Here is a 17,235-nt window from a genome sequence, read left to right as displayed (position 1 = left end):
GCTGACATGAAGGGAACCCAGCTTGGAGAGGGATACAGGTATCAAGCACCAAGTACCCTGCCTCTTCACCACAATGTTAACCCACCCTTGTTCTGCCTGCCCTTATCCCCAGCATGGTCTGCAGACCCCAGTGAGGGATGCTCTTTTTTTTTTTAATTTAAAGATTTTATTTATTTATTTATTTGACAGAGAGAGAGAGAGACAGAGAGAGAGAGGGGGAACATAAGCAGGGGGAGTGGGAGAGGGAAAAGTGGGCTTCCGGCTGAGCTGGAGTCCCCATGTGGGACTCCCAGGACCCTGGGACCATGACCCAAGACGAAGGCTGACGCTTAACAACTAAGCCACCGAGGCACCCCAGCCAAACAGCTCCTAACACCTGTACACATTCTGGGCCTCCCCGAGCGCCGCAACATTTCAAGTCCCTTGGCTCACCCTGGTGTCCCGCACTCCCACATCACAATTTGCAACCACGGCAGTTTGCTGTGATGGAGGAAATGTACTTTCTTTGCTTTTTCCTTATTCATACCCCTGATCTCAGAGGGATGACAGTGTGTGTGGACCCAAGAGGAAAAGAGGTAACAGCACTAGGAATCTTTGGTGTCTGGAAATTACACAGAGCACGAGTGAAGCCTGTTCTCCAGGACCACTGAGTACAGCTGAGGCACGTTAGTTCAGTCTTGGAGAGAGCCTTCTGGATGTCTGTTAGTGTCTGCGAGCGGCGGGGTGGAAGGAGGAGCTATACTTCTTGACAGTTCTCTACCCTTTGATTGGGACACAGAGTCGAGCCTATCCCTATTGGAAACGCTTACTTTTGGGTGTCATTCAGGAGTTACAAGTTCTAGTCTATATTTATGAAAATGGATGTTAGGGGCGCCTAGGTGGCTCGGTCAGTTAAGCATCTGCATTCAGCTTGGGTCCTGGGATGGAGCCCTGTATTGGGCTCCCCATTCAGTGGGGGGATCTGCTTGTCCCTCTACCCCTTCCCTTGCTCATGCTCACTCTCGCGCTCTCTCTCTCTCTCAAATAAAAAAAATAAATAAAGTCTTTTTAAAAATGTATGTTAGTTGTACAAGAAATGCTGCAGAAGGAAATTAGGAACACGGTGGGATTTTTTGGTGTCGTATGTTTTGAATTTGCATTCAAGAAAACAACCGGATAGAAATGTTTAAATCTCGTTATAAAGGTACCAGGTGGGGAGAAGCACAGGGAAATCACATGCTAGATGTGCTTTGAAATGCCTGGAGGGACTGTGGTACTCTTCAGAAACCCGTACGGCCAGTGTCTGTGTGTAATGCATTCATGAGAGGAATGCCTCAGCTGCTCTGGTAGCAGAATAGAAACTGGAAGGGAAAACCAGCTCTTTTCCGGTAATATGTCAATGATGAGAAAAGTGAAACTGACTCAGCGAGTGTTCTGATTACTCAGGCTGTTACAACTATGTATGTGTCTACTGAGTGGTTACACTGACTACAAAGTGGTATAATGCACTAGGCCCATGCTGCCATCAACCCCAAGAAATTTCAGGGCCACCTGGGGACCTGCCACAAAGGCAAATTGTCAGGCTCCATCCTCCATCAAATGCATCAGAAATTCTAGGAGTGGGGCCAAGGAATCTCTGTGTTAGGAAACTTCTCAAATAATCCTAATACATGCTATCAAGTCTGAGAACCACATAATATTTTGACTGTAAGTAAAAATTTTAATTCCATAAAACAAAACCCTATAGGTTTTTCTTGAAATTTACGGGGAGAAAATGGCCCTCTCTTTTGTTCTCTGTCTCTGTAGAGAATGTCTGACGTAAGCTTTTTCTGCCTAGAAGGGTTGGTGGCTAGTTCACTACTATTCACACTGGCTAGAGGACTCTTCACACCCTAAACATCCACAATGTGCCCTTCTTGCTAAACACAGAACATACTCAGGCCTTTCCCAACAGAGTCACCCAGAATCAAGGCAACCATCTTTCCCAGTGATGCTCAGGGAACTCTCAGAGATCCCCGGTTCCCCTCAATGGACAGGGTGTGACTTCCTGTGGTCTGGTGAGAAAAAAACATAAAAGACTAGATAAGATTAAATAATTCCTACAGGTCCGGATGGGGCATGAGAACCAAAGGAAACATCCCAATTGAAGAAAGGAAACATGGAGGAAGTTCAAAGATCACAAGTCAGTAGAAATGACCAGCCTCTGCTGGATAGGCATTTGGGAGACCAAGATTCTGCTCTCTGTTGAGAACCTTGCCATCATTCTCCATATCCCTGGCCTCACCCCCTGGGAGGCTCTTTGTGACATTAATTCTTGTGTTCCCACATCTCTGCCATGAGCTGGGGTTTGTGTTCACCTTCTGGGCCCCAGAGACTCCTGTGCTCACACAGAACCTTTGGTGATAATACCCTTCGATGGAGAGCATTTATTCAATGAAGCAATGCTTTCGAAGAATGCCTCAAATATTTGTCAGTGTCTGATTCTGAGAATAAAGAGTTTTAAAAGTTGATGATCATGGAAGCATTGGTAAGTAAAAGAGAGATGAAAAAAGCCACATAAAGATACAAGGGACAGCAGAGGAAACGTGTGGAAGTGCATCCCTGCACGTGTACACACTTCTGGTTCTCTTTGAACTTAGCAACAGGAGCTTTTCCACCTCTCTCCCCCACCGTTCCGCCAGCTCTCTGGAAGAAAGCCATGGCTACTTCAGTTTCCGACCAGACTTTGTCCGTTCCTTGGGGCTCCTCTTGCACTCGGTAAAGGGCTACAGGCAGGGAGCCCCATGACATGCAAGGCCAAGAAATACCGGCTAAGATCGCCCCTCAATGTCGGGGCAGGGAAGTATCACCGTGAACTTTCTGGAGTTTATGATCTGAAGGCAAGGTTAAACTTTCATCCATCTAATGACAGAGGGGGGGGGGCGCCCTGCAACCTGGAAGCACACAGGGTGATGAAGCTCTTCCCTCTTCATCAGGAAATGAGACAACTACAGGGTGTGTGCCATCGGCAGCAGCACAATATTGGAGCATGAACTTAAAGAGTTGTGCCCTTCGTCTTGGTGCATTCTCATTCATCAAATTCCTTGATGCCTTTGGGAGCTCAAGAGAAGTTTGTTGCACAAAAAGTAAATTCCTGAACATGGATGGTGGGACAGGTGGAGAAGAGAGGTCAGAGCAAAGGTCTAGGACATGGTTACACTTTCAAGGATCAGTTGCAGTGGACACCATTACGGATTGGCGAAGAGAGTAGGGGACACACTGTATATGTTAGGGGTGGGGTGAGTGGGTGAGTAGTGGCATGTAAGATGAAGGCATGAAGAAAGACCTGGAATCTAGAGACTTGTTGATTAGGTGCAGAGATCTTCAAAAGTTTATTAGTGTGGGTGGGACCCAGCAAGAATTAGTTGCAGAATGGACACCAGTGGGGTGGGCATGGCACTCTTGCGTCACTGTCTTTTGTTTTGAATTTGTTTTGTTGCATACTTTATTTGACAATGTGATATATGCTCTGGGTATCAAATTCAAAATTAAAAATTCTATACAGTTGAAATATATAAGTCTTCCTTCCATATACACTCCCAGACAACCCATTTCTTCTCTGGAGACTACCCTAGAGGAGCTACGTCCCTTCCCAAATATTCTGCAAATAATGTGATAGGCTTTTTTTCCTCCTCCTACCCTTCCTTCCTTCCTTTGAACAATGTTAGCATGTCATATACACTCTTCTGCACTTAAAAAATTTTTTTAAATATATCTCAGAGATAGTGTTCTAGATTTTTACATTTAGAACGGCCTTTTATTTTTTTACATTAGCTGCATGCTGTTCTCAGCATGAAATATGAAAATTGAGTTAATGAGTCCCCTAGTGATGGACATTTGAGTTGTTCTCAGTCCTTTGTTATTATAAGCAAAACTTCATGAGTATCTTTATACACGTCTTTGCATGCATATGCAAATACAGGATAGATTAATGAGTGGAATTGCTGGGACAAAGATTCACGAATGTTTACCTGCCATCAACAAATGCCCTCCATCTACAGGATTTATAATCTCAATGGCAATGTGTGATGGCGCCTATTCACCCACATCCTTGTTTAGTACCTTTTTCCGAAAGGTGTTTCTTTGGTTGACCTGAGATGACCTCTCTTAATAGTGTTGGTTTGCTTTCTCTTAATAAGAGCGACATTGAGAATCATTTCCCCTTTTTAAGCCATTTTGACTTCCTGACCTTTGCCCATTTGTCCAGAGGAACTGTTTCAGCATTAAGGAAGTTAATCCTTTACCCGGTAATGTACTAAAACAGTATTTTTAAGTCTGTCATTGATCTTTTGACTTTCCAGAGGGCCCTCTTCTATGAAACGTGTTTCACAGTGTGGTTGAATTGCAGAATTCATAGTGTGGTTGAATTCATAGTGTGGTTGACTTTCCAGAGGTCCCTCTTCTATGAAACGTGTTTCATAGTGCGGTTGAATTCCTTAATACTTTTGCCCTTTTGTGTTTTGTTTCATACTTACAGCTTCCAGACTGTGTGATCTGAAAAATCCTCTCAGGAATTCCTCTAGAAATTTTGTGATTTCTGTTTCTTAAACATTTAAATCTTTGGTTTGTATGGAATTCATTTGGGAGCGTAAGGAGCAAGGAAGGAGGACCAGGCCCCAGTGCTTCTGTCTTCCCTTGTTCCCATCAGCAGTGTTGAGTACCCACTGCGTCCCAGGCCGAGGGCAAGGCGTGGGGTGAGAGCTGGGTGGTACAGAGTCCCACGGTCCCAAAGCAAGTGCTTGCCCTCAAAGGAGATTTTGCTCAAAATATCTGTAGGACAGAGGAAAAGTGATTCTGCATTTCCAGGTCTGGCTGAGAGAATGTTGGGAACCCGGAAAAAGAGACAACAACATGAAAAGCCCAGCCATCTGGCCCAGCTCCTGCCAGTTGTGGCTTCTCAGTCTCTCTGTGTCCCTGTTTCCCTCCCCTTCCTAACCTCCTCGCCAGGCCTCCTACACCTCTCTCTTGCTCTCGCTCTGGCTCTTCTCTATCTCAAGCCCCCGGGACTGGTTACAGGCTCTCTCTAGGGCCTTCTGCTTCTCTGGGTGGTCGGTCCCACCTGCTTCTGCGGTCTTTTCCTCACTGCCCTTCTCAGCCCGCAGGGCAGGGGGGACAACTCTGCTGGCCTCTGCTGGCACACTGTCCCACTGGTGCCCCTTTCTATTCAGCTCACGAATGAATCTGGAGAGTTGCCAACCCATGGCATCGGAGGCATTTTTAGAGAGTCGTTTCTTGGCAATTTTTCTTAGGTTGACAATCAGCTTTTCCTTCTCAGTCACTGTCCCGTTGATGTTCAGGCCCTGCAGGTAGTGGTGGATGGCAGTGTCGTCCTGCAGCCGCTGGTACTGCTGGAAGTTTCCATAGCGCAGGTGGAGCACTTGTCTCTCGGGGGGAGGCAGATCCTTACTGAATTCTTTCTGGAAGTAATACTCTGCCTTATCATACTGGCCAGTGATGGCATAGAGGCAGGCAAGGTCAGAGCAGGCACGGGGAAGGTTAACATTCAACTCGACAACTCTCTTAAAGTGATCCAATGCGTGTCTCGTCATCTCCCACAGCTCTGCTTCCTTCTCCTTCGTGGCATACCTCCGTGACCTCTGTATCTGCCTGATTTTGGCTCTGTAGCAGCATCCAATCTGCAGATGTTGAAAGACGTTGTTCGGTACCAATTCTAAAGCCTTTTTAAGTAATTCGATTGCCGTGTCTAGAGTACCTTTATTTCGGTAATACTTGGCCGCACTGCAGAGTACGTCCGTGGGGCATGGCGTTTTCTTCAAGGCCTCTTCGACTAGCTTATCTCCTTCAGCTTGTTTCTGGGTCTTCTGGAGAGTCAGGGCCAGGAGAACATGAACATACTGGTTGTCAGGATTCAGCTGGATGGCCCGCCTCAGAAGGCAAATGGTGTTCTCTGTTGGTGCTTTGTCACCCAGACGGTAGAGTGTGATGGCCAGTCCCAGGGAGAATTCCGGATTGGTGGGTTTTTTTTGCAAAGCCTTCTCAAAACACACCTTTGCCCGTTCATAATACTTTTCTCCCCATTTTAAAAGGGCCCATCCTTTTTCACAGTCAATCTCGGGACATTCAATTCTGCAGGAGCTCGCAAACTTCTTGCAAAGATGTCCTGCCTTGTCAATGTAAGCCTGTGCTTCTGGAAGCCTGCCCATATGATAATAGACCCAGGCATAGTTTCCCCAGGTGACCAGACTTCGGATTTTGCCTTGGCGGGCCTGTGTGTGCAGGATAAACTCTTCTGCTTGCTGTAAATATTCCAGAGCCGCCTTGTTCTGGCCTCGGAGGTGTTTAACATAGGCAAACAGATTGTACATGATTGCTTTGAATTCTTTGTTTAGAAACTGTACCTGGTCACGCACTCTGTTCTCCAAGTCATCTAAGGAACTTTCTTCGTCATATAAATTCCAGGTAAAATGGCATTTCAGTTGTAGTAAGCTATTCTCCAGGGAATGTTTGGTGATTTCACTGGGGAAGAAGAGCAGACATTTGGGGATGTGAATGAGCGGATGGACAAAGCAACAGGTTTAGGGCATGGCTACTTGACCACTTCTGAGAAGAAGGCCCAAACAATGCTGGCGCTCTGATCCAGAATTGTGAGAAACGAATTTCTGTTGTTTCTAAGCTACCCAGTCTGTGGTATCTTGTGATAGATCCCCAAAGGGATGGAGACGATGGGATGGCCCGGAAAGAAAGGGAGAGTGGAGGAAATTTATTACCGAGGGACACCCCAAGTCCACCTGTCTTAGAGAAGGACGAGCACAGGCGCTCTGGAGCTCCAGCTGCAATGGAAGGAAATTTCTCTGTAGAAATTGTTGGAGAATGGTGCGGTAGGTGAGTAATAATATTTAGTGAGGTTGGTTTTTTGTTTCTTTTCTCGAGCATGGACACTAGGGTATGAGCCTGGGCTTCTGATCCACCACAATATTCAGGGAAACTAAGAGGAAATGCTGGGCTTAAGACACCAAAAGATGAGAGGGGAATCATTTGGGGCTGGATGTGAATAGATATCCCTCGGGGGTCCTTTCCTAGGGATGGAGTGTGCACAGAGTGTTAATTTATTCAGGTTGACCCGGGACAGGCTTTTGGCCTTTCTGACATGGGGCCAGCAAGTGTAGCCCCATCTGTGTTACCATCTCTTCCTTTGCTGAGCTGGCTCTTTGGGCAGATTCACGAACTAGAACAGCTCCAATGCCCTTCACCCTCTACCTGGGTGGGTGCCCCCTGATGCTGCGGTCCACCACCCTTTCGATTTGCTCAGTGGCCACAAAGACAGTAGTCTGGTTCCTTACAGAGACAAAGGGACAGCTGGAGCATAAGAGACACAGGACACAAAGAGCCCACATGCAAATGCTATTCACAAAAATCAGAGGGCAAACTAGAAAACAGAAATTAAAAGACTATAAGCATGGCAAGAGGTATCCCATTTAATACCTAAAAGGCTCTTTTAGTATTTGTATTTCAGAAGATACTTAGACGAGCGGGTAGTTCAAAATTCACCAACACACATATTAAAAAAAAAAAGTAATCAAAGAAATGCAAATTAAATCAATAGCATTTTAGTGCCATTAAAACTTCGGTTACAGAAAAAGATTTTGAAAAAAATCACAGCTGGGCACTTTTACTTGTACATGAGGGTTTGGAACACATTTTGACATAGAACTTGCAGGGAACTGTGGCAAAACATACAGGGAGCTCTCGACATAAAAATTTGAATGTTAAGAATGTATAGAAAACCAGACATTCAGTCAGAGGTTATGACGGCCTATGGCTGTGTCCACTTGGCTAGGTTATCGTGCATGGTTATCTGCTCAAACTTGAACCTAAATGTTGCTGTGAAGTTATCTTGGAGACATGATAAAGCCCACAAGCATTTAATTTTAAGTAAGAAAGATTATTTTACGTAACCTGGGTGGGCCTGGCTTAACCAGTCAAAAGGCTCGGAAGATAGTGCTGAGGCTTCCTGATGCAGAAATTCTGCCAGTGAGGGCAGGCCTCGTCATCACCTAGGCCGATTCCTTACATCGTGTCTCTTCCTGTATATCTCCTGCTGTCTGCTTCTCTGCTGCACCCTGACTGCCACCCAAGTCTGTGAATGAGGGATGTTCATCACAGGATGAGTTACAACTGCTTAAAACTGTAGGTGATAGTGGAAATACATATTTGAAGGTATCATGAGACTACCCACGGAACACATGAGACTGTCTTAGCTCCCTCCTCAAATCCTACTAAGATGACATGGTTTACGAAGGCTTCTAACCCTAAAGGAAAGGGAACAAACACAAAGACAGCAGGATCTTGGACACCCTGGCACAGCTAGGCGAGTGGGGATTGCTTTTACCAAACACGGGAACATGGGAGACCTAACTCTGCCGGCAGGGGGGACCCACCCGAGAAGCAACCCATTGATAATGCCGAATTCCCAAAGGCTCAGGAGTTAGCAGCACCGAGGTGCTGCAGAAGTGTGTGTGTGTGTGTGTGTGTGTGTGTGTGTGTGTGTGTGTGTATGAGAGAGAGGGAGAGAGAGAGGGAGAGAACTGGGGTCCCCGGGCTCTCCCGCAACAGAAAAAGACCAGAAGCCAAACTGGACGCTCCAGGCAAGTCTTACTGGGGGCTTATGCTCGAGCACAAGGCGAACACCACAAAGGAAAGGGTCCTTCATGCTGGCTCCCGGAACAAACGCCAGGGAAAGATTTTAAAGAGACGGAGGAAAGAAGTGACCTCTAAGGACTTGGGGGCTGAGGTGGGGGGTAGAGGAGTAGGGATGAAGGAGAGACCGGAAGTTGCCTGCGCAGGCGCAAGAGAGAGACCCTGCCTCGTGGGTCTCCTCAGCTCGTTAAATCTCCACCGTGGGGGGCGATTTTTAGTGTTACAACGTGGGACACAGCTTGTCAAAGGGTCAGCGCTGGGGTCCACCTCGGAGCAGACTGGTTTGGTTCTGTTTTCGCCCAGCTTCGTGGTGGAGGCCCGTTTGGTAAGCTTCTGCCCGCCGCGTTCCCGCAAGGTGTGTTACTCCGCGGCGGGGTTTCAGCTGTCAGGGAGCCCCGGGGTTCCGGTCAGGATCGAGGGGACGCTCGGTCCAGTCCCGGCTCTGTCTCAGCAGGAAGACGGATGAAAAGTCAGCTTAAGAAGAAGCTGTCCCAGGGCGCCTGCGTGGCTCAGGTCATGGTCCCAGGGTCCTGGGATCGAGCCCCGCATCGGGCTCTCTGCTCAGCGGGGAGCCTGCTTCCCCCCCCTCCCCCCACCCCCCACCTGCCTCTCTGCCTGCTTGTGATCTCTGTCAAATAAATAAATAAACTTAAAACTTAAAGAAAAAAAGAAGAAGAAGAAGAAGAAGAAGAAGCTGCCCTACAGACTCCGGCTCGGGTCCTTGCAGTGCCCACCCCGCGCCCAGGAGGCTGTAGGTGTGCCCTGTACGGAGGGTGAGACGGACGGTCCTGGGCCGCGGTTACAGGCACCGGCAACGACAGGATTAAATAAAGTTTGCGTGTGGGACGTTGAGACCACATCTTCCCGAGTTAGTTCTAAAAATGCCGCCGCCGGGCTTACCGCTTCCGGGCAAGGGACGAGTCGCCTGTTACGGAGGAAGTGGAGGACGGCCAGGTCACCGACATCAGGAGTTCCTCGTCCCGTGGCGTGGTGAGGTCCCCATGTAAGGAAGCCCCTTGCAGGAGCTCCAGGCTCCCGGCGGGCTCTTTAGCGTCTCTCTCTCAGTCATGAACGGGCGTCAGGGCATCCCCAGATATTTTAGGAAAGCCTCGCACCTGCAGGACAGTGGCCCAAACAGGCACGTGCTAAAAGTGTCCCAAAGGGAGCAGAAGACTTAAAACAACAAGAACAGAACAAATAAAGGGTCATTGATAAATTGAGATACGGGAGAAGACGCTGCATCCATGGAATAAAAGAAAATGCTTTGAAAAAACCCCCAAACATTTAAAGAACATGGAAGAAGTCTTGGAAATTAAAACAATTAAATTAGGTGGAAAAACTCAAAAGCTTATGATCGAAAGGACAAATGGTAAGAAAAAAATTTAGAGGGACAGCCTTGGAGGACCGACATCTGAATAATATGAATTCTAGAGGGGACAAGGGAAAGGGAAGGAACAAAGAATATCCTAGAAGAATGCGGCAGAGTTTCCCCTGAATGGAAGGCTGTAAGTTCCCACTTGGTAAAAAGAAAGTTCAGCCCCTTTTGTCAGACATCTTAGTGAGGCTGCAGGGGGAGCAGCGGCTCCCCAACTTTGCGATGCCACCTGAGGATGAGAAGAAGAAAGATGCTGGGAAGCTGGCCAAGAAAGACAAAGATCCAGGGCACAGATCTGGGGGTGAGGCCAGAAACAAGTGGTCCAAAGGCAAAGCTCCGAACAAGCTCAATAACCCAGTGTCATTTGACAAAGTGACATATGACAAGTCTGTGCGGAAGTTCTCATTATAAGCTTAGACCCCCAGTAGCTGTCTCTGAGAGGCTCAGGATTCCTCCCCCAGGACAGCCCTTCGGGAGCTCCCGGGTCAAAAGACTAAGATTAAACTGGTCTCAAAGTCGGAGCTCAAGTCGTTTATACCAGAAACACCCAGAGTGGAGGTGTCCCAGGTGCTGGTGAAGATGCTTGAACACATCCTACTAAATATACATTTTGAGGAATAAAACTTTATTAAACTAAAAACAAACAAACAAAAAAAACCCTCTTACCAAGTATGTGATGGTAAGCTTTTAGAACATTACCGACAGAAAATTCTATAGTTCCAGGAGGAAAAGGATTTATATAACACAACAAGAATCCAAATGCTGTTGAACATCTGAACAACGATGAGAAAAGCTAGAAGACAATGGAGAAATGCCTTCCAAAAACTGTGGAAAAAAAATTTTAAATTCAGAATTCTTAACATAACCACATAATCATTTAAAATGCAAGGAAAGTGTGAAGACCCTTTCATACACGTAAGTAAAAAATTTATGTTAGTGACACTTGCTCAGGAAGCTGAGAGGAGATGTCCCCTCAAAATTAAGAGTAAACCCAGGTAGTAAATAAAGAAGTGGGATTTAAGAAACAGGATGGACAGCAAGAGAAGGTTCTTACATAAGATGCAGGGGAGAAGGAAATACTCCATACCCCCCCACCGACCTGGAGAGCAGCCAGTGTAGACAGGAGTAGCTCAAAGGTCCTGTGAGTGATCACCACTGAACTAGGACAATGGCAGCCTGCCTCGGGTTTGAAAATATGGAAAGGAGGTTTGTTCAACTAGACTAGAGCTTGGGGCTGAGATGGTGATAGGTGCTTAGAAACAGAAGAAAAAGAAACAAAAAACCAAAAGCACTTTTGTTTGTTTCCTTTAGCTTCAGAAAAAAATGAAACAAAACACAGGAAAAGAAAGTTCATGGTGGAACAAGACAAGACTCAGTTGTGAATAGGGTTTATGGGACTGTAATAATGCAAATTCTGAATATTGATCCAACCGAAGTCACAAAATGATATTGGGAGGGGAGGATGTAGGGGAGGAGGTGTGTAAGTGTGAGTGTGTGTGTGTATTGGGGAAGGGGTGCTGTGGTGGAAAATAGATAATGGCTAAAATTAAAAAATCAAGAACTTCCAATACAAGCATATTATTTAAGTATATGATTATAAATAGCACAATAGTCACTGAAGAATTACTGGTTGCCTCTGGGGAATGGGAAATATGGTTGGGGGTGATGGCTGCTGTTTTGCCGACCTTGTAGATCATGTTGACTGTTTAAGTGTTGTGAATGCATAAATTCGATTATAAAGTAAGAATCTGGAAGGAAGGAGGGAAGGAGGGAGGAATCAAAGGGGGGAAGGAGAGAGGGAAGAAAGAACAAAGGGAAAGAAGGAAGGAAGAAATCATGATATATCCATATTTTGCAGCATTACTGAAGCCCTTGAAAATCATTGAAAAATGTTACTGATAACACTCACAATATGATGGTAAGTGAAAATATAAGATGAAACTGTATGGAATCTATATATGGAATCTATACTTTCAACTTTGAAAAGATTTCCCCCCAAATCTATTTACTAAAGTGTGTGTGTGTGTGTGTGTGTGTGTGTGTGTATGTGTATATCTCCAATGTTGAAATAGTTTGTTTCTGGTTGGTTATATAAGAGACGACTGCATTTCCCCCCTTAGACTAGCTGGGATTTTTCCAAAGTTCTTTAGCGTGCTCATAGTATCTTTATCTTGAAAAAAGTCCTTCACGATCCTAGTTGGTTTTTGTTTGTTTGTGTTTTAAAGGTCACTGAAGATTAAAAACAAAACAGAAGAGGAAAGCATGGGTACTGAGACTGATGGAGCCCAATTTCTCTGAAGGCTCTGGGGAACCTCAGGGATGTGAATTCTGGTTTAGTGCCCGACTGCGGTTCTTTGGAAAAGAATAGTTCAATCCAGCCTATCCTTTAGTCAGGGCATCCAATGCTGAGCTTATAAAGAGTACGCTTCCCTTAAAAATCCTGATTAAATAACCCCAAGCTCCTGACTTTTCCTTTCAAATGGAAAACAGGAAGACAAAAGCTTGTAAGAATATTTCTGCCCGGTTGGCATCCTGAGCTGATGAAAATTTGCCTGCAACGGAATGAAGTAAACTTGCCCCTCCCCTTTCCCCCAACGCCTCCAGTGCCTTTTCTTCCCTCCTCCAGCCTCTGGCCACGTCCTGGCTAGGATTTCTTTTAAAAAACTTCTACTGGGGAGAGAGCCTGTGTGCGTCTGAAAAGGGTTGCAAAATTTAAAATGCCTGCTATGATTATTATCTAGATGTAAGGTATATTAAATATTTAAGCCGGCGCCGAAATCTAGCACTTAAGAAAAATTTGTCTTGAGATTTTTCAAAGACACTAGACACAATTTCAAGAGATCAATGCAAGATAAAACCTTTTGCCTCATGGTGGGAGGCTTTGGGCTGCCCAGCTGTCCTGCAGTGTTCTGGAAGGGCTGATTTGCTGCTCCGAAATCTGCCTGAGCTGGAAGCCGCCTTGGCCCCCAGGCCAACCTAGTAGTCTTTAAGCCCACGTGATCGATTAACTAAACCTTTCCTGCCATTTCCTGAGATCAGGCGTTCTTGAGAGAAGGAGCCCAGTATTTTCTGCACCTCACTGAACTCTCCTGCACCACCTGCTGGGCACCAAGGAACCAGATCTCTTGCACATCTTCTGAGCACCATGATAACATCCGTAGCTGTTACAGACCACAGCACTCCCTTAATGAATTCACTGCCCTAACCCCTTTAAAAATCTCTGGGCCAGGCAGAAACCTTGGAGTTGGCCTTTGGACAAGAGTCCACCTACCACCTTCTCCCCAGGTGGCTAGCCAAGAGAGTAAAGCTCATATTCCTTTCCGTTAAAAACTCCCACCTTAAGTACTGCCTTTTGGAGCAAGGGGCAGCCTGAGGAAGAGAAGCACAGCGTTGCTAACGAGGGGTACCTCTCTGTGCTTGCACATCTGAATGAAATGGATCCTGGCAAGTGCAACTGGCTTTCAGCCATGCTCATTTCCTGTTGGGGGAAAAGGAGACGTGACCAAGGAGAGCTTCGATCTTTCCAACTGGGAACTCAACTGGGACAAAATGTTTTGGAGAAAGCAGATGTGAGGATGTTCAAGGTGGAGGAAAACCTTCTGGAGGGAGGACCCGACCTGTAGCAGTCAGAGAACTAGAAATCGCAGTGACGGCTGCACCTGTGTGTCTTCAGGAAACCATGGCCACGGTCAGACCACTGACTAATACTGATGGCGAAGCTCCGCTCAGCACCTGTAGGACTCATCTGATTTATTCCATTTGACCCCCACGTGAGAGATGGCCGTTTAGCAGAGGAATAAGAGAACACTCAGCCTGCTTATGGGTCATGCCCAGGGAGGCTAGTCCAGATCTGACTCAAGGACCTCGCTTGTTTAGTTGTGGGGCCTAGGAGCACAGAGTCTCTTGATCTAAAGATCTCAACTACGTGGTTCATTTATACACTGCTGGCAGGAGCATAAGTTGGTTCAGCCATTATGGAAAACAATATGAAGCTTCCTCAAAAAATTGAAAATTGGGGGCACCTGGGTGGGTCCGTTATCTATCTATCTGATTATTTATCTACCCATCTATCATCTGTCTCTCTCTCTCTGTCAGTCTGTCTGGGAATCTTTTGCTCAGACTCGAGAAATTCTTTCAACAGGTTACTGGCCATCTTTATCTGGGATAATCCTGAGTTAAGAACTAGGAAACTACACCCTGTGAGCCAAATCCATTCCTCTGCTTATTTTTGTATAGTCCTCAAGTTAAGAATGCTTAAAAATTTTTTTTTTTTTTTTACAATTTTAGGGTTGTAAACACACACATACATACGCACACACAGAAAAACATGACAGAGACCATTTGTGGCCCGTGAGGGCTAGAATTAGAATTATCTACCATCCGGCCCTCTGCAGGACAAAGTTGCTGACCCCTGTCATAAGTGAATTCAGTAAGTCTAAAATGGAATTTATCTTCTTCCCCGAACTCCTCTTCTTCTAGTCCCTATATTCATGAAAGGCCCCATAATTTACCCAATTATGCCGTCTCGTGGGTGAGTGAAGATCCAGGGGAATGTTTTGTATTTACTGCCTGCCATGTCCAGATTTGCTTAGGGGAAAGTTGCTACCATCAGAACACGCTTTTCTCCATGGGATGCCTTCTTCTGTCTTCTCCAGCCTCTTCGGTGAGCCCCAGGGCAGCTGGCCGGCCTGGTGCATAGGACATGGCCTTGTCTTCAGAGCTTACTTCACGTGGCTGGAGCTGCTATGTTGCAGATGCACCAACTGTTTTCCTGTAGGAGTTCACTCCTTTCTTAATTCTCTCTGGAAGTAGCCTCTTGCTTCTCCACACTTCACTGTCTCCGTGTATCTATGAGCCAGGTGTCGGTAGGCAGCAGATATTCCCATTGGACTCAGCAGCTGCCTTTAACGAATTTGAACCACTACCGAAAACAACATGGAGTTTCCTTAAGAAATTGAAACTACCGCGCGATCTGGTAATTCCACTTCCCAGTATATATCTGAAGGAAAGGAAGCCACTATGTTGAAGAGCATTACTGACAACAGCCAAGACATGGAAGTAACCTAAGTGTCCATCGATGGGTGAATAAGAAAAAAAAATGCGGTGTATGTGTGATGGAATATTATTCAGTCATGAAAACGGAAATGTTGCCATTATGCTAAGTGAACTAAAAGAAAGACACACACTGTATGACCTCACTTATATGTGAAATATTAAAAAAAAAAAAAAACCAAACTCATAGAATAAGGGATCAAATTTGTGGTTCCCAGAGAGACAGGAGTCTTGGGGAGTTGGTGAAGGTGGTCACAAGTGCAAGCTTCCGGTTAGAAGATAAATGAGTACTGGGGATGTAATATACCACATGACCACAGATAACAACGCAGTGTGGTACATTTGAAAGTTGCTAAGAAAGTAGGTTGCTAACAGTTCTCATCATAAGGAAAAAAAATGTTTTTGTAACAAAAATTTTTGTGAGGTGAAGAATGTTAACTGAACGTTGTGACGACGATTTCACAATACGTAGGAATGTCAAGTCAGTAGGCTATATACCTTAAACAGGGTTGTCAGTTATATCTCAATAAAAAAGGAAGGAAAAAAAAACCAGTAAAGTACCTTATTGAAAAAAAATTTGGTAGCACAGCTTAGAGCCTGTACAGTTTATTCATTCCCATAGGCTTTTGCATTTTAAACTTGTTTGGCTTTTTTCCTAGAGTAGTTTCAGGTCTGCAAAACCAGGTAGGCTGTTTTTGGTAAAAATTCACAAACCTTTTATAAGTAATTCAGAGTTTTTTCCAGATTTTCTGTTCTGTGTCAAGTTTTGCCCGCACTAGAAAGTATGGAGTTTGCATCAAGGCCTCTATTAATGACTTTCTACTCTTTCTTCATGCTTCTTCGGAAGTTCCAAGGCCAAAATAATTTAAGGTATTATTGGTTAAGATTCAGCTCCAAGACCTTTCTCAGGAAATGGAGGGATTTCTCTGTTGGTCGTCTCTATCGTTCTTTGTGGTTTGGCTAGAATTTCTGGTCTCCAACCCAGGGTCATGGCAGGACCTTGGTTTTTGTCATCTGGAAATGGCATCCAAAAATCTGCATCTGGAAATCTGAAATCCTTCCGTAAGATGGGAGCCTCCTTCACTGTCATTTTGGCCTGGGTTCCACCACCTGCCATTCAGAGAGAAAGTTAATCCCCGGATGTTTTCCAGAACTGTCCCCCAACCTCATGGCTGCCTAGGGCCTCCCCATACCCTACATCCATCCTCTTCTATGGAATAGTCTCTTTTGACTATTCACCGATGAGTAGACTCTCACCAAGCTAAGCAGAAGGGAGGAAGGTGGGATATGTCATAGAAGGGAGAAGGTGGGACAGCCAGGTTTCTCTGTTCATCCCTAAAAATCTGGAGATGAACACATCACACCAAACAGTCTCTCATGACCTGTGAGGTTTGAACAATTCTCATCCCTCCCCCCTTTTTTAAACTGCTGTATTTCTGGTAATGCAGCTAAAAATGGCAGCTATTTTTCTGGGACATATCATCTTCATACCAACTGATAATTCACACAAGACATGTTCTTAAGTATATTTGCATATGAGCCGCAGTAAAGCAATTGTCGATAAAAATCTTTTCCATTCTGTTTCCATTGTGTATTCTTTTAGAATATATTTTATTATACTTCTATTTAGGGCATATTTGTATATTCTTTTAAATGATATTATGTATGAAATTTAAAATTAATATTTTATATTATGGAATATAAATATGTATGTGTAAATACACTACTATTATAGCAATATTTAAATATAGCATAAATATAATACAATAAAACTGTATCAATATATTGTATAGTATTTATATTATCATAATATATTTTCTACATAGTATGTAAAAGTGACGTATTCTATCACATATTATATCATATTCTACATCTATATAATTTGTGTGTCTGTAACAGTAATATATATTCTATGTGCTTCTAGTATTACTTTTTTTAAACCTATCTTAAGACTTTATATTTTTCACAACTCAATTATATTTTGTGAGATTTCTTACTTTTTCAGAGCATGAAGGCCTATTTGGAGCCTGTCTATAATTTTATTTTTGGAGCTAATATTCCAAACTACCATAATGCATTTGTCTAGTCCTCTAGCCTTGAAGTAAAATAGGGCAACACTCTAGCTGTGTGTC

The 17,235-nt window shown here is 44.8% G+C and overlaps 1 protein-coding gene and 1 pseudogene across 2 annotated transcripts; one reads left to right on the top strand and one right to left on the bottom strand.

Moving 5' to 3' along the window:
* Positions 1-4,970: 4,970 nt before the first annotated feature.
* LOC308355037 (interferon-induced protein with tetratricopeptide repeats 2-like) lies at positions 4,971-9,641 on the bottom strand (the record flags this gene model as incomplete). The annotated part of the gene is made up of 3 exons (XM_080822944.1): positions 4,971-6,495; positions 7,237-7,335; positions 9,577-9,641. The coding sequence occupies 3 exons, from the start codon at positions 9,639-9,641 to the stop codon at positions 4,971-4,973; spliced, it is 1,689 nt and encodes a 562-aa protein (XP_080679070.1).
* Positions 9,642-10,273: 632 nt separating this feature from the next.
* Positions 10,274-10,638, top strand: LOC308355275 (small ribosomal subunit protein eS25-like; annotated as a pseudogene). The gene has a single exon. The product of its transcript is annotated as a small ribosomal subunit protein eS25-like (transcript).
* The last annotated feature ends 6,597 nt before the right edge of the window (positions 10,639-17,235 follow it).

Source organism: Martes martes (genome assembly GCF_963455335.1).
Source record: "Martes martes genome assembly, chromosome: 14".
Taxonomy (NCBI): Eukaryota; Metazoa; Chordata; class Mammalia; order Carnivora; family Mustelidae; genus Martes; species Martes martes.
This window is presented reverse-complemented; position numbering and strand designations above follow the sequence as displayed.